The sequence below is a fragment of the Melanotaenia boesemani genome, chromosome 18 (genome assembly GCF_017639745.1).
Source record: "Melanotaenia boesemani isolate fMelBoe1 chromosome 18, fMelBoe1.pri, whole genome shotgun sequence".
In the NCBI taxonomy this organism is placed as follows: Eukaryota; Metazoa; Chordata; class Actinopteri; order Atheriniformes; family Melanotaeniidae; genus Melanotaenia; species Melanotaenia boesemani.
In genome coordinates, this window is record NC_055699.1 from 12,277,294 (window position 1) to 12,298,443 (window position 21,150).

The 21,150-nt window shown below is 39.6% G+C and overlaps 2 protein-coding genes across 2 annotated transcripts in view; both read right to left on the reverse strand.

Moving 5' to 3' along the window:
* map3k22 (mitogen-activated protein kinase kinase kinase 22) overlaps nt 1-4,676 on the reverse strand; it is a 37,866-nt gene extending 33,190 nt beyond the window's left edge. Inside the window, exon 1 of the mRNA XM_041968729.1 lies at nt 4,279-4,676. The gene's annotated coding sequence lies outside the window, so the exon portion shown is untranslated. The remainder of the gene's footprint in view (nt 1-4,278) is intronic.
* Nucleotides 4,677-8,799: 4,123 nt separating this feature from the next.
* dlec1 (DLEC1 cilia and flagella associated protein) lies at nt 8,800-19,893 on the reverse strand. The gene is made up of 38 exons (XM_041968719.1): nt 19,616-19,893; nt 19,388-19,522; nt 19,129-19,285; nt 18,875-18,988; nt 18,615-18,793; nt 18,110-18,330; nt 17,443-17,530; nt 17,257-17,344; nt 16,909-17,082; nt 16,679-16,815; nt 16,494-16,586; nt 16,030-16,120; nt 15,771-15,933; nt 15,330-15,522; nt 15,128-15,204; nt 14,802-14,964; nt 14,590-14,686; nt 14,371-14,501; nt 14,128-14,289; nt 13,898-14,028; nt 13,080-13,230; nt 12,781-12,897; nt 12,511-12,632; nt 12,232-12,414; nt 12,080-12,135; nt 11,833-11,984; nt 11,600-11,715; nt 11,429-11,499; nt 11,050-11,255; nt 10,760-10,918; nt 10,540-10,662; nt 10,334-10,428; nt 10,114-10,201; nt 9,811-10,008; nt 9,571-9,732; nt 9,331-9,481; nt 9,093-9,210; nt 8,800-8,987 (listed from the first exon to the last, which is right to left on the reverse strand). Exons 1-38 carry the CDS (start codon nt 19,697-19,699, stop codon nt 8,861-8,863), a joined length of 5,073 nt encoding a protein of 1,690 aa, XP_041824653.1. The 5' UTR covers nt 19,700-19,893; the 3' UTR covers nt 8,800-8,860.
* Nucleotides 19,894-21,150: the final 1,257 nt, after the last annotated feature.

The window sequence follows — 21,150 nt, forward strand, 5'->3', positions numbered from 1 at the left end:
ACTATTGACTTGTAACATGCCAGAGGGTTGGTTTCACAGAATCATCAGCAAAGTCCTTCATAGGAACATTTTGGAAAAAGACATGTGACTGGATAAAGCATCTCTCTATTAAAATCAACAGTAAAATTCAACCAATCAAATGAACCAAACCAGACTAAATCAATCAGTGAAAAGGACCCAACATCCCCCATTGTATTCACATCTGTAGCTAGCACTATTGATGGATCTAAACGGGTGTGTTTTGGCTTCAAATAGAAAGCATTGAGATCTGGGAAGTTGCAATAACAATCCAGAGACACAATAACGATTGTCTTGTAATCATTATTTTGCAAATCTAACAAAAATCAGCAAATTTAAATAGCAGTTTTGCAAAGTAACCAAAATGACTCAACAACCATAAATCCTAAACTGACTCAACTAGTCTGATGCTTTAGTTCAGGAACGCTCAACTTTTTTTTTTTTAGTTTTCCTGTGACACACCTGACTCAAATTAACTCATCGTTAACAGGTTCATGCAAGCAGCTGGAGATCCGTTCCATTTGAACCAGGTGTGTTACACAAGGAAACATCTAAAACCTGCTGGATAGTGGCCTTCAAGGACCAGAACTGGGCATCCCTACCTTTGGTTTGTACCCCAAAACCTAAAGAATAACAATATTCTAATTATTTACTTAATATTTAAAGCAAATTGGCTAAAATTAGTATACTGAATACTACATTGATGGTGGGGAACATAATCAGACAGCATGAGATTATGCTGTTGTTAGAAGTTAGCAACAAGCTAGTAGCTAAGCTACAGCTGCTGACTTAGTTAAATTTCCACCCTGTGGTCTTAAAATTAGGTTTGGAGAAAAGCATGCAACCTTCTCAAATATCTATATAATGTATAATCTATATAACAGTTAGCACTGGTTTCATATATCATGTTCTGACACTATGCTATTCAAAGGAGACAGTAGTAGTGGTTGGACAAAGTGGTTTAATTATAACTCAAATAGTGGAGCTGGATCTATTATTGCAACTCCATCCTCCGGTACCAATCAGACCCCAATGTAAGAGGATCCATTTCAGAGAAAATAATGGCTCTATTAGCTCAGAGATAAGTTGATCTGTCTGGGACCCTCATCAACCACGCAACACCAGCTAAAAATAGCCAAATGAACAAGTTATTCTCCTGCCGTCGACAATACACCCACTCCCTGGATCACCACAACCATATTCCCCAACTGAGAGGAATCTGTGCAATCTGTAAAATAAGCTGTCTTTTCCATTATGAGGTGACATGCTATTACAAGCACGTTCACTCATTGTGTTTCTCCACCCAAATGCAGCCATGCGGAGACACAGTTCATACACATCAATCCATTTCACAGGGCAGAGTGTCAAAAACAGCTGTGGTTCACGAGGAGGCATGAAGGTCTTTCAGCTTCACCACCAGGCAGCTTATCCATGTATACTGTCACAGTTGTGTGCCTTTTATGCTCAAGAGACTGAGTAAGTGTGACAATAAAAAAAATCAAAAGGCAATTTCATGACTTAATTTCTCCCGTTCTCCCGTTGGTTCCTTGTTTATACATTCATATAAAAACATGACTGGCAGCAGACAAGGAAAACGGCGGCGACTGGTCTGTTGCAGTATTTTACATAATGGTGTACACACACTTGTCCTTTGTGTTATTGCATGAGCCACCCTGACCGTATGTTGTCTATCTGGCTAGCCTTGCAGCTTCAGGCTCCACTGCTGATCATGGCATTGTCCTCACGGCCAGACAGGCCGTGCAAAACTCAGTTGGGACAAGTTCCTCTGAGTTTCTAGAGTGGTGGGGGCAGGACTTCCCTGCACTTTTCCTGATAAAGCGAGGCGGCCCAGACTGACTTCGAGGAGCACCCAGACCATTTCACTTTGTTCACATTCAGGTCTGTTGTTCCTGTCACTTTGTGCAAAATAGTAATAAAAAAGCACATTTATTACAATTAGCCATACACTGTTTTATATCTCAGCACATTTTTTTATGACTTCACACTTGCCTGTCAACCATAAAGACCTGAATCCTGCAGAGATGCTGGTCCCTCTGCCTGCTTCTCTCTTCCTCTGATCATCTCAAGGAGCCAATCAAACAGTTTGCACAACACAATCACAGAGCCAGTAACCTGTAAAGCAAACTGATGCATTTCTACCAAAACAACAGTTCCACACTCCTGGCTGGTGGATTGTTTATTTTCACCAGTTAGATGATGTCATCATAATTAAAGCTCAGATCTTACTGGGAATCCCAAACCAAGGTACTTAGAATCAAAATGACCCAAGTGTGGTCTACAAATAAGTACTGAATTGGTTTTCTCTGGGTCAAAAGGCTACATTGGCTACAGTGATGACTGTGTTAACCATGATACTTCATGACTGAGGTCCTGCTAAAACAGTTCTTGAGTTTTAGAAAGACCTCATCCCTCAGTTCTTGATCTCACTGTGTCTTTGCAAACTTAACAGATTTGCTCAAAAACTTTTGGTTTTTAACTGAATTTGGATGACAAAGACAGAGTGTTAAGGGTATTGCAATGAAAATTGAAAGACCTCAGGCAGCTAATACCCAAATTTGGAAAATTAGGATGAAAAAACCTCAGTGTTACATTTTAAAAAAATGCAATCATTTGTACCTAAACAGTATATGACCATGTTTTTTTCAAACATGCAAGCTTTTTTTTGTTTTGTTTTTTCCACAAAAACATCGTTACTGTGCACCTCATAAGCGATTTATAGTGTCTAATGGCTTACAATCAAGCCTTGTGATTTCTACACTAAACAGACAACATCTTAAAGAGGCTTTTAGGAGAACAAAATGATTTATTCCATCTTTGACCAGCAGCTCTCTGGTCAGTGGGCATCTGGCAAGTTGTCAAGCTTCTGCAAATCCAGCATATGAAATCACAGACCTCGCAATCCTTGCAGAGCAGACAGCACGAAGGATCTGAGGTCATGTTCACCCTCATTATAACACTCAGCTAATGACTGGCATGGAAACCAGTCCTGAGGTTTGACAGCAGGATGTTGCAGGGTTCTTATTCCTTTAAGCAACATGTTAGGAAATAAGAACATGGCCTGTTTGAGAGGTATCTGAAACACATGATGCATTTCTATTAGCTTCTCCTAACAAGTAAACACACCCTAAAACTACCCTCCCACCAACAACTTCTGCAACATGCCAATGTTTACTCTTCCTAGCTCTTTCTTCATTCATCTAATCACAATACAATTAATCACTTTATCTTTCTGTGGTGGCATCTACTGTGGGATCCAGTGCGGTTATCAGCTCAGTGAATTGTTTTATCAGAGGCACACAAACTCGTATCAGTGGGCGGTTTCCACCTGACAATTTGGCTCTCGCGTTCATGGTTATTCCTGAGCCCGAGGGTCTGCCAAAGTACTGCTAAACTCATCCATCAGTTTGCTGCCTTGGCTCCATCTTGTATATGTCAGTCTGATTTGATTAGATGATGTCGATGGCTTGATTAAAATTCATTTGGCACATTGTCTCAGAGATTCGACGCCTCAAATACACATGTGGAATACTGCATCCTCATCATTTTTACAGGTCAGCGTGAACCCAAAATCTTTTGAAAATGCAATGAAGGGACTAAACAGGGAACAGGAAGACAGTTTAGATGGAGGCAGAAAAGGAAAACTGTTCTCTTTTAAGGATTCAGACAGCTTAGCCATTGTGAGTCAGAAAAGTCATGAAGGAATTACAAAAGGTCATGATTAGGTCTGCAAGCTTACAATGGTGATGACTTTCCGGATATAAATCACATCTCCAGACACAATTGATGTCTTCTAACATTTAAACCATGCACACTGTACTGTAAACAAGCCTCTGAGAATCACATTTAACTTTTTTTATATTAGCAAGAAATACTGATATATTAGCTCCTCTTACACACACACACACACAAAAGAAAAAGAAAAAAGAAAAATAAAAAAAAAACTTGTAAAGATCGATTATGAACTTGTCCATATTTAAATATACTAAAGCAGCAGTGTCATTAAAATCCATTAGAGGCTGTCCAACAGTTTCCGCTTGCTAGAAGGCCTGTCCAGTAATGCTGCAGCCAGCAGGAGACTGCACATGCCTCTGCTGTTTTATCAAATCTAACACTGATTACAAATTTGATCATTATTACAGTTCAGGCGTTGGGTTTGCTGCAAAACAGGAAACTGTAAAAGCTGTAGTGAGAGGTGGGGTATTTTTTTAATTTAAATATATTTAAAAACAACAATCTTACCTCGCTGTGTAAGTGTGTCCATGTTATTATGGCTGCAGGATTAATAAAGCTGATTGGGTTTTGGGCTGCAATTTAAAATAGTTGAACGGCGGAAAAGAAAGAGAAGAAAAATCCGAACAGATGTAGAGCAAATCTTCCCGAAACAGTGGTCTGAAATCCGGAAACTGAGCTCAGTACTGAAGCGCAGAAACAACCTGAACAAGCGCTACTTTAGGAAGAAGGAGCTTCTCTCCTCAAAGGTGCATAATCCACAGCGAGAGGTCGTGTTTTCGGAAGAGAATAAACTACAGCGGCCGATGGGATGCAGAGGAAAGTTTTCTCGACCTGCGCTTTGCTTGTCTCAACACACACTACAGAACTGAGGAGCCGAGTTTTTCCCTGGAGCTGAGCCTCTGATGTCAGCAACAACGTGAGCTTCAGGAAGTAGTGACGCTGTCCGGTGGTGCGTTACCATGGCAGCGGCGTCAAACTGGTAGTCAGTGCTGCCTCCCCGTGGACTCCTGAGGGAAATACAGGTTTTTCTGCTCATTTATCTCTGAAAATCTTAAGTAGCTGGAACTCAAACACTCTAAAATACAATTTTGTTATTAAACCAAAACTTAAAAGTGTCTTAAATTTTAGTTAAATATGCTTTAATTAGGCTAAACCTTGACCAGCTGTTTCAGGCTGAGCTTTTTGCAGAATTATGGTTGACTGAGTGAATGCAATTAAAATTCCTAAAGCAGACTCCACTTTTATGCAACACCCAGTCTGCATATCTTCCATATGATTGTGGTAAGAACTTTGGAAAGCCAGTCTGAAAGCTTAATATTAACCAGCTTTGTCTATTCCACTGGGTCTGGGTGTGTTTTTCTATCATTATTCTGTTGGCATATCCAGCAGTCTCATAGGCTGGGCTACAAATTTTTAGGAGTCCTCCACTTTCACTATTCAGTCCACTTTTTGTAATTTACCGGTACAACTCCCAGCTGAATCCCAAAGTATGATGCTACCATTAACATAATTAAGAGCTGGTGTCACATACACATACAGTACATTAGAATTACTGACATCTAGTGGTAAAGATGAACATAGAAATGACTTCAACTGCCAAGCACATTGGATGAATGGCCATCTGTGGCAAAAATTCCTCCAGATATAAACATGTTTTCATCTGTGGATTCAGTGGTTTTAGACTGCACTACAGGAATCTACCTCAAAATTGTATATTCTTCTATGTGCATTTTAAGGTGTCACTTATCCAAAATGGTACTCTAGCATCTATCAAACCAAGCTCTCAGTCCACTGCAATGTAAAATTTATTTATAGACAGTAACAGGGTGTTGCAACAGCTTGCAGATAATAACAGGCCTGTGCTTTGGGGGTTCCTGGGTTGTTCCTGATCATCCGGACCAAATTCCTCTCAGCTGACAGCGACAGTTGGGTTTCTTCCAGGGAAAGGAATTATAAATATTTATGACCCTCTTCTCAAATCTGTACCAAGCATCTTAGACCATTATGACATGCAGTGTGCTTGGTCAAACTAATGAGAAACTGTGAAACATCCTTTGATATGGTGGCATTAAACAGATACCAGCTGATGTAAAAAATTAACACTAACAGGCCAAGAGAGCTTGGTAAGTTTACATGCATATCAGCACCACTTATCAAGTATTTTATTGGTTTATCAACCTTTTTCTGTCTGAATTTGACCATGTGTTAATTACAGAAAGCCATCATCAGGACATTACATAATATGTGGAGACATAGCAGCAGCATTTTCTCTGGTACTCAGAGCTTCATGGGGTGTCCTTATTTGGTTATTGGTTAGCAGATTATATATATACATATAAACATATAAATATGCATATAAAATGCATCATGTTTACTAAATCCTAACAGATACCTTTAGGGAAATTCCTGCTTTCACTGTAGCTTCAGAAGCCACTAGCTGCAGGTGCTCTGTCATGCTTCAAATCTGTGTACAACAAACAGGAATGTTTAGAGACCTCCAGTCAGCACAAGAATGATCTGATCTGAGGAACAGTGGCATACTGAGGAAATCATTAACAGGGCTGTTTAACCACTCATTTCTTTCACTCTCAACATTTGTCTTCTGTAGCCTAGAAAAGAAGCTACCTGTGTACCACAATTTATTTATAATAGACACAGAAAATGCAACCTGACAAATAACAAATGCGCCGCTGACCTTGGCCCCAGCATCCCTCGCCTTATATTAGTTCCACACAGCAGTTTTCTTGTGATCAGTCAAGCCCTTGTTCTGTGTAGGTCTGCTTGAGTGCAGTGAATTTCAATTGAAAATCTGCATACCTCCATGGATTTGCAGTGCTTGCAGATGTCTGCACTGCTAAACTGTGCTGAAGATGAGCACCGCATGCAGCTGTTATGAATAATAACAGTCTGTGTGTGTTTGTGAGGACGTTTAAATGAATTTTGCAGCATCACTTGAGAGGATCTTAAATCAGCAGTAAGATCTCAAGAGAAAACAAGAGGACATCTCTGTTAGTTTTACATAATGAGCATATTTTCTACCTTTTTAATTATTTGTCCACTTTTATGTTTGTGACACATGAAGTAGCAATGAACGTGTGAAGGCAAATGTTGGCTTATTTTTCCTTATCTTTATGTTCAACTAAGATAATCTTATTATTAAATCCATTCATTCACCAGATGCAAAGCTGTGTGACTTTATAAATTACAGAGGACATTGGAATACAAGCTGGCGGTCATCACAGGAAAATCTAAAAATACTGGGAAGTGTTGGTTCTTTAAAAAAGAAATAAAATTGTTTTACAGGAGGATTTTGTTCTCGGCACATTGTGTGTCCTAGTGGGGAATTCCAGCAGAGGATTCTTTGCCATCTGGGTCATCCTTCTGATTTCTTGTCAGGTGATACTTCTCCCCAGTGAGTAGAAAGGCGTGTACTTTTGTAAAGTTACAGAACTGCAGCTCATTTCTTAGAAAACCATTTAATAAAACTAAACTAAAACAGGCGTGGGTAGTTATTTATTTATTTGAACTTTCTGGTACCCTTCTTATGTGGTTTCTTTTTATAATAAATTGTCTTTTGGGTGGATCACATAGTGGCAGTGTGTACAAATAGCAGCAGTTACTGTCGCCTTTAACTTCCAGCAGGCATATTCGTAAACATTATAAGACTCTCAGAATTTCTAACATAGTCTAAAATATTTGGAGACCGAGAGCAACTTTTGTTGTGTTACATCGTGAAGTGTTTTTTTCTTGAGCATTTCAGCTATTTTTGCAATCTACCTTTAAACAGACTGTGTTCAGCCTGTTTATTGCTCCACTCCTGTTGATTCCCTTTCTAGACTAAAAAAAATGAATAATTTTAAATGAATTGCTTCAAGTGATATCAAACAAATTGATTAAGTTTATCCAAAAGTGCAGTTCTCAATTTGACTGAATCTACAAAAAAGCCCAATGCCTTCACTAAACCAGAAACCCTGTTGAGATTCAAACAGAAAAGTACTTTCTAATAGTTATAGCTCATATTTTCTGTATTTCTAAATTTCTCCCGGTGCTTGTTTCTGCTGTTTTCTGTTGTTTTTTTGTGCCAGTCTGAGCCTAATGCCTGCCAGTGTACAAAACATCAGATTCTGAACGTATATTAGTCTCTGCTGCTGCAGCTGGGTCCTCCTTCCTGAAAACCTCCAACTTGGAAAAGTGACAGAAACATTGACCTCAGCCAGAAGGCACAGCTGACATCGTTTCTTGCTATGACACTGTTAAAATATCTGACTTGTTGATTTAAATAAATAAATAAACTCAGTATTTTACCGTGTAGTTACTCTTGGTGGTATTACCTTGGCTTCTGGTAATACAAAGAATCTTGGAGTTATTTTTGACCAGACATTAAGCTGCCAGTCAAGTCTCTAGTAGCGCATTATTTCATCAGTATAAGTCCTCTCTCAGAATGATGCTGAGAAACAAATCCATGAATTTGTCAGTTTTGAGTTTGACTATTGTAATTCTTTATTTGGATTTCCTATAAAGCTGATCCAAAATGCCACGGCAAAAGTCGGAACAGGAACTAGGTGTGGAGATAATTTTCTCCAATTTCAGCTTGAAATCCAGATTAGATTTTAAAATCCTTCCAATACAAAACCTTTAATGACCAAGCACCATTGTGTCTTATTCCAACAAGTTCATGTGACCCTCAGCTAACTTTTCTTTAAGCTCCTTTAGGCTCAGGCTGCTTGGGGCCCTCCCATGATGCACTGAGCACCTCCTCTTTACCCTACCTACTTGACTTGCTATACATTTACATGGATTTCTGACTTCCCAGTACTGTACAAATACAGGCCTTCTCATACTCACCTACTCACCTATAGTACTACCTTGTACTGTTTATATACTGATGTTTTGTTTTCAGTCTTATGCTTTGTTATCACGTGGGCAACTTCAGTATTTACTTAGTAATAATCTGATATAAGTGGATGATGGGACACAGGCAAAGTACTGAAGAATTGACAGAAAAACAAGTTTAGATTTATATTTTACTGATCATTAACATTTTATGTATTTCTTTACAAAGTTACTGCAAACTAGGTGCTGACTGATATCACACGGATGCGTACGTTGACTTGTACACCTCATCAAACGATCCTGTTCCCTGGAGCTGCAGAGTGAGAGGGGTCTTCACCACAGGAGACTGGATAACCACCACCGCTCTGAACTCCCTGTCCTCACTAAAACACAAAGCATGTTAACACATGAGTACGATTTTGACATGTTGGCTTGTTGTTTATACTTGATTTTTTTTCTTTTATGTATACTGCAGCCATGACAACAACCTGGGAGTGAAGCTGATCTGCAGATACTGTTGATATTTGGTTGCGTGGGGCTCCTTGGATGTGAGTAGCCCAAAGTCAGGTGTGATTTTAAACACTTGAGAGTCCCCTTTACTTGACTCTAAACACAGTGGAAGACCCATTTAAGGCTGACATGCAAACCAGACAACATGCAGTGACTGTTCATATATATAAAAAAAAAGAAGATGATTAGTGGTTGTGAAAATAGCTGTGCGGTTACTTGTAAGTGATTTCCAGTAGGTGTGGGCTCCATGGCTGTATAGCTTTACTTCTATGGTTTGTGTTTCCCCGACGTAGCAGAAGCCAAAGCTGAGGCAGTCAGTGGAGAGACTGAGTGTAGGTAGAGCCACATGGGCACGGAGAGGCACCTTCTGCAGAGAATAAATAGACATCATGAGGTTCATGGGCTAAATTTTGCAATTACATAACAACAATATTCATTTGTTTAGTTGTCTGTGACCTGCAGACTGTTATTGCTGTGGTGGATAAAGAGGTTTTGTTGGAACCTCAGCTTCTTCTGACCACTTTCAGTGTGGATCAGTGTCACTCCATGAGGGGCTTCCTCCTCTACCTGGTCTGCATGGTCCAGAAGTGGCACAGAACAGTGGAAGGCCACTTTCACCTTCACAGAAAAGAGTAGCAGTTATTACTGAGAGTATTTCTGCTGCATGTTATTCATAACTGCCTTTCCTGATCTCACCTGCACACTGTGTTGAGGCTGAAGCACCAGAGCCTGACCGTTAATAATAGAGGGGTTGCTGGAGGAGCTGGTCTGAGCTCTGGGTTGAGGCTTGAGCACTGAAAATGGAGACCGAGTCCCCAGTCTGAAGTGTAAGGGCATCTCTAGTGTGTTTTTCAGCTGAAAGGTCTGCATGACATCTAATTCACGAACAACTAGCTGCACAATTAAACAACAAAAGACCCAGTGACTCAGTAATACTGTGCACCCTTGAGATCAATACCTCATGCATGCACTAATGATTACTGCTGTAGATTTCCCCACCTCGTTGTCTGAAACTACACTCAGTAAATCACCGGCGGATGCATTAAACTCCAACACTCTGCCGTCCTCCTCCATCTGCACCAGTAGCCTGCAGCAACAGGAAGATATGCAACTCAATCAGACCACGTCTAAGATCCTTTCGCCTAACCTCAGCTTATTTTAATTTCGAACATAAATTGAGCTGGATGTGTGAAGGATGTGGGGGACATAAATAGCTTACACTGCATGCTTGACGGCTGCTAGTAGATCCATCCTGACAGGCTCTAAATCCAAACCCTGAGCCCTTACAACTTTACCTGGGACACAAGCAGCCATCTGTAACACACACAACGCAACATAGGAATAAATTACACTGAAGATATCTATCGTTTTCCATTTCTAGGATTTAATATTGGAATAATAAGTTTTGTGAAATGGGCATGTTACCTCGGAGTCTAGGCTCATGAAACCCAGAGCCAAGCCCACACATCTGGACTCACAAGCAGACCCAGAGAGAGTCAAAGGGGTGAAAGATACATGGATAGTTACATTGCTCTTTGCTGGAATCACCTTGAGATTTACACAGTAAAGAAAGACATCATTAGTCAAATGAAGTATCAGATGTGCTTCTGCCATTGAATAAAAATATTTGGCTAAAATGTTTTACTATTTGTTGGGGTGTGATGCAGTAGGGGTAATCTGAGAGGTTGCCCAGATGAGGTCTGATGTGGACAGAGAAGAGCTTTTTATTTGCAGGAGAAGAATAAAGACAAGCTTCCTCTTCCCTCTTACAGTCATCTCGTAAAACTTTTTCTTCTTCCACATCCTGAAATCAACAGAGCAAAGCTTGGTTTAAGCCAGCGGAAGAGTAAAACCAGCATCAACTCACTGATAAATGCAAGCATGTCCAAGAGGCCATGTGATGTTTTTGTATCTGTGTTTGTTAAATATACTCACAGTGAGACTTTGGAGGGAAGAGTCTAGAGTGGGAGTATCTTTTAACGATGTTTGAATGTTACTGTCAGAAAGCCTAAACGCTCCTCTTGGCACCTCGTTGCCATCAGCATTTTTAAGTGGGAAAGCTTCTCCATATGCCACCACAACATCCACCAGTTTACTATCATTGTGTTCAACATTGTAAGTTTCCCAGTCCATACGGATGTCTGTCACAGATGAAATAAAGATATAACATGTATATGTAGCCTGAGAGCATCTCTTATTAACTTTTTTCAGGATTTTGAGGATTTTAGATATTCTTATTCCGATAATTGCCAGGGTTGCCTGCTCTTTAACAAGCAGGAAAGGAGGACCAAACAAAAGTTTAAACATCACTTACCAAACATGGTGGGATTATTGATACGTAGAGATCGAGAAATTGTATCACCTCCAGATATGTGTGTGCCAAAGCTAACAGGAAAGTAAATAAAAAAAAGCAAAACAAAACTAGAAGGTTCCATCACTAATAAAATACAGAGATTTAATTGGAGAGATGAACAGTGAAACATACTGTATGGTCGGTCCCAGGTGCTGGTCATCTGCTCGTGGGCCTGTCATTTGGAAGTAGAGTGGACAACCTTTTACAATCATCTGCATGGGAATAAGTTCTGGTTCAAGTTCCCCAACCTGCATTGGCAAAACAGAGACAACATCCATTTAATTTATCAGTGCAAGAGCAAATTAAGCTCAGTAATCAGTCCCGAAGTTAATCTTAACTCACACTAAACAGTATTAAAAACATACTTTGTATATGAGGTTATCTCTATAGTCCCCCCACATGTCAGTGTAAGCAGTCACGTCCACGGTCTGCGTTTCAAACGCTCCCAGCAGCCCTGAGTCTGGCAGCACAAGGAAAGCTGCACCTTTTCCATGAGCCAGAAGGCTGTTCACAAAGCCTGACAATGAACAAAGAAATCATAACAACCAGTTGTGTCAGAGTTCACTGCAGTTTCATTAAATTCTTCACATTTAAATAAAAGATAAAGCAAACCCTCATGTGCTTTTGCTTCCATTTTTTTTGCTTGTGCAGAGTGAAGAGGTCTGAATCTGCAATTAAGATGAGGCCTTTGATATATTTCTGAAAAACGAAAAAATAAGCTATTCTGCACTCAGTGGTTCAGATCAGTTAGCTGGCTTCCTTACCTTTTCTCTGACTGGTTATTTGGCTTCAAAGCATGGCATGTGAAGTACTCTGCCTCTATGGTGAAAGGGGCAGGGATAGCACTTTGATTGGTTATCAGCAGCTGTTTGGTCACAGGTCTTTTCAGAATGACATCATCTCCAAAGTCGAGCACCAGTCCCAAAGGACCATCATCCCCAGGAGGACTAGCAAGAAGGTAAAACAGTTTGAGGGGCAATATGACAGTGTACCAAACTGATCAACTTGTGGTATTCTCTGTGTTTAGATACTGAGTTTGCTACCATTCACCAGGCAGTGAGTAGGACACGCTGAGTTTTTTGGGTTGGTGAGCAAAAATGCAAAGAACAAGTGGTGAGTTCATCCCTTGAACCTCACAGAGAGCAGCCACCTCAGTCAGCTCCAACTAAAAGCAAACCGAGACAAGCAGAAGCCTAAAATATCTATTATAAAAGATAGGAAGACATATTATTTAATGTAAACACTTTATTTTTTAATCTTACCTCTGTATTTTTGTCTCAAATCTTAAAACTTGTGCTTAGGCTGGTACTTACATCTGTGTGAGAGGTGAAATGAACTGTGATCTCCATGCTTGTATTAGGTCCCAGAACACCAGAGGAGGGGTCAAAGCTTGCTGTACACAGTGAAGCCTGCTTACCCTGGAGCTGGGCCTGTTGAGTAAAATACCAATATGACACTGTCATTAGCTAATTTGAGCCTTTTTCACTATGGCCTGAATATCTGTGATGCTTAGTCATTACCAAATAACCTAGAAATGTCTAACAGATTATTAATGGCAAGCAGGCAGAAGATACGATTTCTTTCCACAGAATTTAATGAGAAAACAGCATACCATCCAGCTGAAGTGTGACGGCAGCAAAGTCTGGTTGAAAAGAGTTACGCTGCCTCTGTTGGGAACTCCAATGTACAGTTCAGAGAGGACCAGCTTGCAGTTTAACAAACACACCTGAGGAGACTGCACATCTGCTCGCATCCAGATGTGACTGTTAGGAACAGACAGGAAATGCTACAATACTGTGGAAAATTCCTTAAACTACAAAGCAGCCAGACTTTCTTGCAATCTTTCAAAAGGCTCCCAAGCAACAGTTCTCCAGACTTTCTGAAGCTCTTTCAAAGTTTTACTGTGGATATTTGCTGCCTATTTTTTTTTTAATTAATTTTCAGTTCTGTCCTTGTATCTATCACTTCAGACAGGGTTCCTACAGCTTAAAGCAAGTTAAATTCAAGACTTTTTAAGGATCCGCAGGAACCCTGACAGAGGATTTTTATTGAACAAGCCTCTTACCACAAACCTATGAATGGTTTAAGTATAAACAGAGACGAATCAGTATTTTGTCTACGTGTCAGGGACATCTTAGCAGAGAACCAGTTTGAAATGGTATTTTTGGATGTTTGTTATTAGAAAAACAAATGATTTACTTTGATTTCTTTACTTGTTTTGATTAAAAAATGTCAAAGATAACATTTTGACAGACATAAAATGTTGTTTTTGGTGGTATTTTTGAACCAACAAGCAGTATTGCAAAATAAATAAATAAATAAATAAAATAAACTTGGCTTAACTCTGTATGACATGTAACGTGTCTTTACAAAAGTTAAGGACACTGGTTAAAGTGGACAGCTGAGGTTTGTATTTATGTGTCTGCTCACCATCCTGTCCCATTCTCCACAGCCAGCTCCAGCTCTGTTTCAAACTGCTGGCAGAAATGTGGCCTAAAGAACACATCCACGCTGCGAGAAGCCAGGGGAGGCAGCACACCTCTGCATGGCTCCACTAAGATCTAAGCACAAACACAGATTACTGGTGTTAAGATGTGAAATTAAACACAACCCTCCTTCAGACACAAGCCTATCTTTCATGTAATATCAGTGTAAAGTACCTGCGTTTTTTTGTGGTACTGTGGATCATTAAGCCCCTCCCCAAGGGTCCAAGAGGCTTCCAGCTGGGTGGTATTGGTGAGAAGGAGGGTGGTCTGAGTTTGCTCACCAAGCAGCACAAGCCCAAAGTCCACACTGGGAGCACTGAGAGTCACTATGGGACCCTATTAATGACATAATACTTAATAAAATCAGAACATTAATATGGAGTGGTAATATATTGTATAATGCGGTTTTAACCTTACTTTAAAAGAGACTTCTACATTCAAAGTGACAGGCTCATGGTGGTGCTGAATATTGCAAACCAAACTTGTCACAACCTTTTCTGGTTTACCTCCCGTCACGATGAGATCAAAATCAAAGCACTCGTTCTCCTCTAAAATATCACAGTAAGAAAAAATCTGCCAACAATGCATCAAAATGCAGACAAAAGTCCTATTCAAAACATTTATTGTGCACAACACCTATTCTGCCAGCAGATGGCTCTACTTCCATTATGTGGCAGCTGCTCTTCAACCTCTCCCATTGAAACAAGATGAAGGTTTTACTATGATTCCACATCTGATACACAGACAGCATGAAAAACATCATTAACACTTGGAAAACTGGCACAAAATTATTAGAAAAATATGAAGTGTATATCTATTATAAAAATGAAGAAAAACAGTCAAATAACCTTAAACTGCCTGCGAGTGGTCATGCCCATAAAAACCTCTCCAGGGATGATGATGGCATAAGGCTCAAGGAGGATCTGGTATGGTTCTGTTGACCCCTTGATCTCTATCTCCATGATAATGACGTTGCTCATCTTGGAGCCAGTCTGCACAGGCTGAAGGACACTAAATTTCCCACACAGTTAGGCACAGGTTTCAGCACTTTATTAGATGAAAAAATCAATGATGATGCCACACATGCTTGCATGTGATGTCTTGTGATTTTATTGCTATTGTTCTCCTTTTACATTTAAATGCGCAGTACACTTATATATGCAAAGAAATGTACCTGTTCTCACTGGGCTCTGGTGGCAGCTGGGGAACATCACTCAGGACTAAGTGACAAACACTGTGATAATCCTTCAACTTTAGAAAGCACAAAAAGTTTAACATTAAGAATATCTTTCAATAATCCATCTAAAACATTATTTCATGATATGTAGAGATAAAAAGTGAATTATGTTTCTGGTATATTTACTAATTGCTCTTGCCTCTTTTGGACAGAAGGTGAGATGAAACTCATTGTCCTGGCAGGGGGCCAGGAGGCCTGCTGAGGGGTGAATGTGGAAAGCCTCGTCTGTGGCTAAATGAAGCTGGATTTGTGAAGAATCAGGGGTTTCCCCTGGAAGCAGCGGATGTAAGTTGGGCTTCATGATCTGCCAATGGAAAGGAAGCTCCAAGTGGCTTCACCCCAGAGAAGAAGAGACAGAAGAAGAAACAGATCTGTAATATGTTTTTTTGTGAAAGTCTTTTCCCTATTTATGCTTCTGTAAAAGAGCTACACAAGGTCAGGAACAGAAGAGCAGGTCCGAATATTAAAGTTATGTGTACGACACAGCATGTCAGTGGCTAACCAGTGGCTACTAAAGGAATTGGATTATGTTGTGTTGAGGGACTTGATGGTGATGTTGTTGCAAAAGTGTGAGGCTTACACGTTGTTTCTAATGACAATCATCTTCTGCTGCACAGAATGAGGGTTGCATGAGCTGAATCGCACAAAGTGCTCCGCGGTGAGGTCGCACACCTCTCCAACCACAGGAGGCTCCATCTCCTCCGATACAGACACAAGCTCAAGAGCAATTTTCTGTCCCTCACCTGGGAGACACACAGTCAATTCAACCTGTCAGTAGTTAAGAAAAAATAGACTTATGAAAGAGCAAATCTCTTGGTAACTTTGCTGCAAAAATTCACCTTCAATGGAAATATCTTTCACTTGGCAGTTGTCACAAACAACAGTGAAAGCCTGACAGCTCCTCTCTGCATTGCTGGGAAAGAAAACCGCCTGAAAACACACACAACATTCTGATATACACACAGACTCAAACTGAAGTAAAGCTGAAAGCCAGAGAAGTATTTTAAAAGGCTTTGAACTGCTTTGACTGGTTCCTTGGTATAAATATATTTTTATGTATAGCACTTTTCGGAACAAATGTTACAAAGTGTTTCACACAACATCAATAAAATAAAGAATCATATGTATCATCAGCATAAAAGTTAAATGAAACACTACATTTCCAAATAATAAGTGGAAGCATGTAAAAGCAAAATAAAAGTGGTCCCAAAATAGACCCACTGTGGGACACCATATTTAACCAAAGAAATACAACATCTAACTGGATTATTGTCCTTTAGATTTATTTCCATGACTGACTTACCTCCACAACTGTGGCCTCTCCAGGCTGCAGCACAAACAGGGAAGGGCCCACTGCAAATGGTGGTTCCTCAGAAAAATGTGTATAGACTACAGACTGTATAAAGTAATCAAGTGTAAGTGTTTTCATGCATATAATGTGTTTCCAATCATTTCTGATGTATTTTTGATGTACTAAGAGATTTTTACCCTAATATTTGAGGGTGGCCACTGATTCTTGGGAATGATGCAGAAAGTTCCTGTGCTGTGTCCAACATTTTGGCACAGAAATTCAACAAACTTTACTCCTCCAACTAGACAATGACCACAGTTCAGGACTCGTGGCACTGTAGAAATGTTTGGGGGATAACAAAAGGGCTTAATTACATAAATTACCCCAACATGCATGAAATTATCACAAGTTTAGCGGAGAGACTTACAGGTGAGAATAGGAGGTGGTCGTCTTGCCTCAATGGGCACCACAAGCAGTTTTTCAGCCTGGGTCTCCACCACTATAAAATCCTTGTAGTTGGCCAAGGAGTCCGGAGCAAAACGTAGCATGTACTTACAGCTCATCCCCGGGGCAACAATGCCACCTTCGCTGGGGAATCTCCCTGCAAACACATATCCAAAGGTCAAGTTCTTAATTTAAATAACTGTTCATTTAGTTGGGTTTAACTTGTGCTCAGATCATTTGTTGTTTGTTACAGCTGGTGGTGCTAATATTCAGGATTTCCAAATCACATAAGGCTTTATGTAATCCAATCAGAGCCTCACCCAGAACTCACCCAGGCCAATACAGAAGTAAGGAGTGGTCGGAGGGATGACTCTGACTTGGCGACTTGACGAAGTTACGTTTTTCAGCTCCAATGTAGTCTGATGCAGGTCAGACACGTTACTGTGAATCACTTGAAGGTAATATATTCTGCACTTTGCTAGGCTGTGACTGTTAGGAGTTAGTCAATGAAACAAACCTCATAGAAACATCCCATGCTGTAGTCAGTAAAAGTAACCACTGGGGGATTTGCTAAGAAGACTGGGACAACATCAGCATCAGCATGGCTTTCATGGGGAAAAAACAAAAACATAAAAATGCTGTGTGAGTTTGCATATTTCTATTAAGACTAAATAAACATAATACTGGATCCAGATCTAGATGGACATAAAACACAGATTCCTTCTAAATTAAGCCATGCCTCAGCTCTGCCACATAAACTTGTCAAATCTAACAACATGGTGATGAACATGATGAACTTTATTGCAGACTCGTGGTCCTTTGTAAAAAAAAAAACAAACAAACAGACATATAACAGTGAAAGATTACTTTCCCTGTCAGTTTTCCCTTCAGTGTTTGTCTTTCTCAGCTGTGCAAAGACAAATTTGAGTAGTCCTACAGCCCATTTGCTGAAAAGATCCTGTAATATGACAGTTACAATGAAAATGCTTCAGCGTTGGCTGAGGGGATATGCTTGTATGGTTTTCACTGCTTCTCTACCTGGCTCAGGAATGATGACGTAAGGTACAGAGTATCAACTTACATAGCTTTCCTGAGCTCATTGTATTTAACCATATGAACCCATTCTATCATATCTATTGTCATATCACAAATGCTAAACATGTGTACTCAGATCATTGTGGTACCTTTGTTCCTCATAGATTGTTCTTTTATGTTCTGTCTTTACTTTGGCTTTGGGTTGGATGAGGGAGCCGCCACCCTGCTGTGCACTTGGGGGAAGGAAGCGTGGATTGCGTAGGAAACTGTTTCGATCTTTCAGCTTCTGAAGTTTCTTCAACGCCTCTGCTCGAACCTTTGAACTCGGCTCATCCTTCCACTTTGGTCTCTCTTTGATCTGGTTTGGCTTCTGAAATTCACAGAATATCATTTCTGGATTTTATTAATAGTTCAGGTCCTGAATTCACAGATGTAACTAAGTTTCCCTCCTGCCAAAATAGCATCATCCTGCATTTTCTGTGTCATTGCACTCAGAAGATCCAAGATTTTGTTTAGCTCTTAATTTTCTTCTTATTTCCATTGTCTCTGTGCATTTGTTTTTTATAAGCTCCTTTTAAACTATTTATTAATGTTTTAGCACTCAACGGGTTGCAGTGTCGGTAGCAGCAGAACATTAAGTATCACTCTTGTTACCTGTCCGGGGGCTCTTTTTCCCTTTTGGCTATCTGAGCTGGATATGGTGGTCAAGCTGTGATCTAATTCATTCATTTCTAACACAGTCTTCTCTGAAATCAGTGTGTAACCATCATCCTGAGGTTTCCAGGACGTGTGCATGACATGGCTGATGGTGGGTTTTGCAGGATTGGATTTCACTGTCAAGATAAAATGAAGAAAAATGCCCGTCACAATACACCTGTTACTATTCAATAAAAACACTAAAGAGAGTCATCTACCTGCTACTGGTGCTCGTACTTGTAGTTTTTGTGTTGGTAAGTAGTCCTCTGGAGAGATTAGATCATTTCTTTTGAGAAGATCTTGGTCTACACACCAGGAGAAGGCGGATTTGACTAAAAATAAACACAATTACCAATTTCAGCTAAAGAAAATAACACCAGTGTTATTTTAAGAGTATATATTCAGTTAATATTCAGTTAGCACACAGGACACTATAAATGTATCAGTGGATTAAAAACAGATTGTAAATCACTTAGCAACAGGTCCTGATAATCAGAAAAATCTCCCATGTTCTCCCTCATCTTCTCATAGGCCCGGCTTTCTTTGGCTGCAGCCTGAGCTCTGGCCTGAATTATATGAGCCTCCAGCATGTCAGCCTCCTTGACACGCTGTTCATATTCAGAATGAGCCTGTATTGTTACAATAAATAAACAAATAAATAAAGTTTGCATCACTTTCCAGAAAAATATTTGAGGCTGTAATGAACCGTTTGTCTTCTAATGCCTGTTTACCTGCTGAAGCTCTTCTACATATCTGTCATGATAGCCGCTTTGTCCATTTTTTGTCTCAATGATGTGCAAAACGTCGTCCCTGGTGTCCTTCGTGTAAATGTCCTTGAAAATACTCGCTAAGACATTAGATATATCCTGGAATCCGAGGACGGTTATATGTTCGTTACTTAATGACAATTATTAGTTTAGTCTGTTATTAAAAGTTAAAAGTGCCACACTGAAACACACCTGTGATTTTGCACTCGTGGGTCTGTGGCTCCTCAGTGGAGTGTCAACGAGCAATTTTTGTTTTTTGTCTGTTTCTTCCAACATTGTTGATGCAGCAAATGTCAGCTAATGCTAACTTAGCTAAATGCTAAATTTCATAAACAGCGTCTGGTAAAAAGTTATTATGGAAAATTCACGACAATCGTTTGTTACTACTTGCAGTAAAGATTCAAGTAAAGTTATCCATAAGTCAAGGCTGTAACTTCTGTTACTGAAGTCTTCAATGTTTGTCAGACATGTTTGTTTACTTATGGTTGCTTGGTAACAAAGCTCTGCACACCCGGAAGTAAGTGACATCTTTTCTGAGGTTCTTCACAGGTAAACTACACACCACAAAAATGTTATAAATAATAAAAACAAATGCTATATTGACTAAACATTTAAAATAATATTTGACAAATAATAAACAGAATTGTATTGGCTGAAATCAAAGTTATTGTCTGAATGCAAAATTTGAACAAAGGAGAGGTGACTAATTAAAAAAAATCTTTTTATTATTCAGAATATTAATGTTGATATTATATTCCCCTTGGAAATATTCCTTCGTCTACCAGTGTCATTGTAGATGCTTTTAAAATCTTTTTTTTTTTTTTTTAACTACCAGTGTATTTACGTGGGAATGTGGTGATTGGTCAATGAAACTTCCTAAAAAGATAAATTAGTTGTGTTTTCCTTTGTCATATACAAAGCAGAATCACTTACAGTTCCTAAAATATTCAGAGGTTTCAGCGGATTGTTTTCTGAAGTATTTCAAGTACGCGGTTTGTCTCAAATTAGTTGTTATTTCGTGTTTTTAGTTTCAGATACAGAAAAATAAAACGGTTAAGTGGAAGGTTTTAAAAACACTGTAATAAGCCTTTATGTCTGTTTCAAACAAAGCTTTACAGTAATGAGTGTTTTTGTTTGTTTGTTTATGTTTTGTTTGTTTGTTTTTAGTATTTTAATGCTGTTTTACTGCACATGAAAGTCAGTAACTTTTGTTGCAGAAGCCCAAACTCCAAAGAGATCCAAAACAAAATCTTTGATTGTGTTGATCAGCTCATGTGATGTTTCTTCATAGGATTAGTAAGAGTAGGCCAAGCCAACTTTATTTATAAAGCACTTTAAAAACAGTAGGTACTGACCACTGACCAAAGCGCTGAACAGTAAGAATACATAAAACATTTAAAATACATAAAATAAATTTAAGAATACAATAAAACAGTGCACAATAAAACCAAAACTTAAATATAAGAAACTCCTCCCTCACCCAACCTTCCATTTCCCCTGGGTATGCTGGGTGGCTGGGTGCTCAGGTCCTTTACATGAGTCCTGGGAGCTTGAGGGTCCTGCGCAGTATCTTAGCTATTCCTAGGACTGCATTCTTCTGGATGGAGATGTTTGATGTTTCTCCAGGCATCTGTTAATTGGAGCTACATCTTCAGTGTGAGGGACCCAACCCCCAGTGCTCCGATGACCACTGGTCCTATTGTTGCCTTCACCTTCCAGGCTTTTTC

Excerpts from the sequence above, each read along its gene's own strand:
- dlec1 (XM_041968719.1), bottom strand. The coding sequence starts at position 19,699 with ATGTTGGAAGAAACAGACAAAAAACAAAAATTGCTCGTTGACACTCCA. Across the intron at positions 11,716-11,832 it reads GAGATAACCTCATATACAAA|GTTGGGGAACTTGAACCAGA; the intron begins GTATGTTTTTAA and ends TTGCCAATGCAG. Across the intron at positions 9,482-9,570 it reads ACAGCAATAACAGTCTGCAG|AAGGTGCCTCTCCGTGCCCA; the intron begins GTCACAGACAAC and ends TATTCTCTGCAG.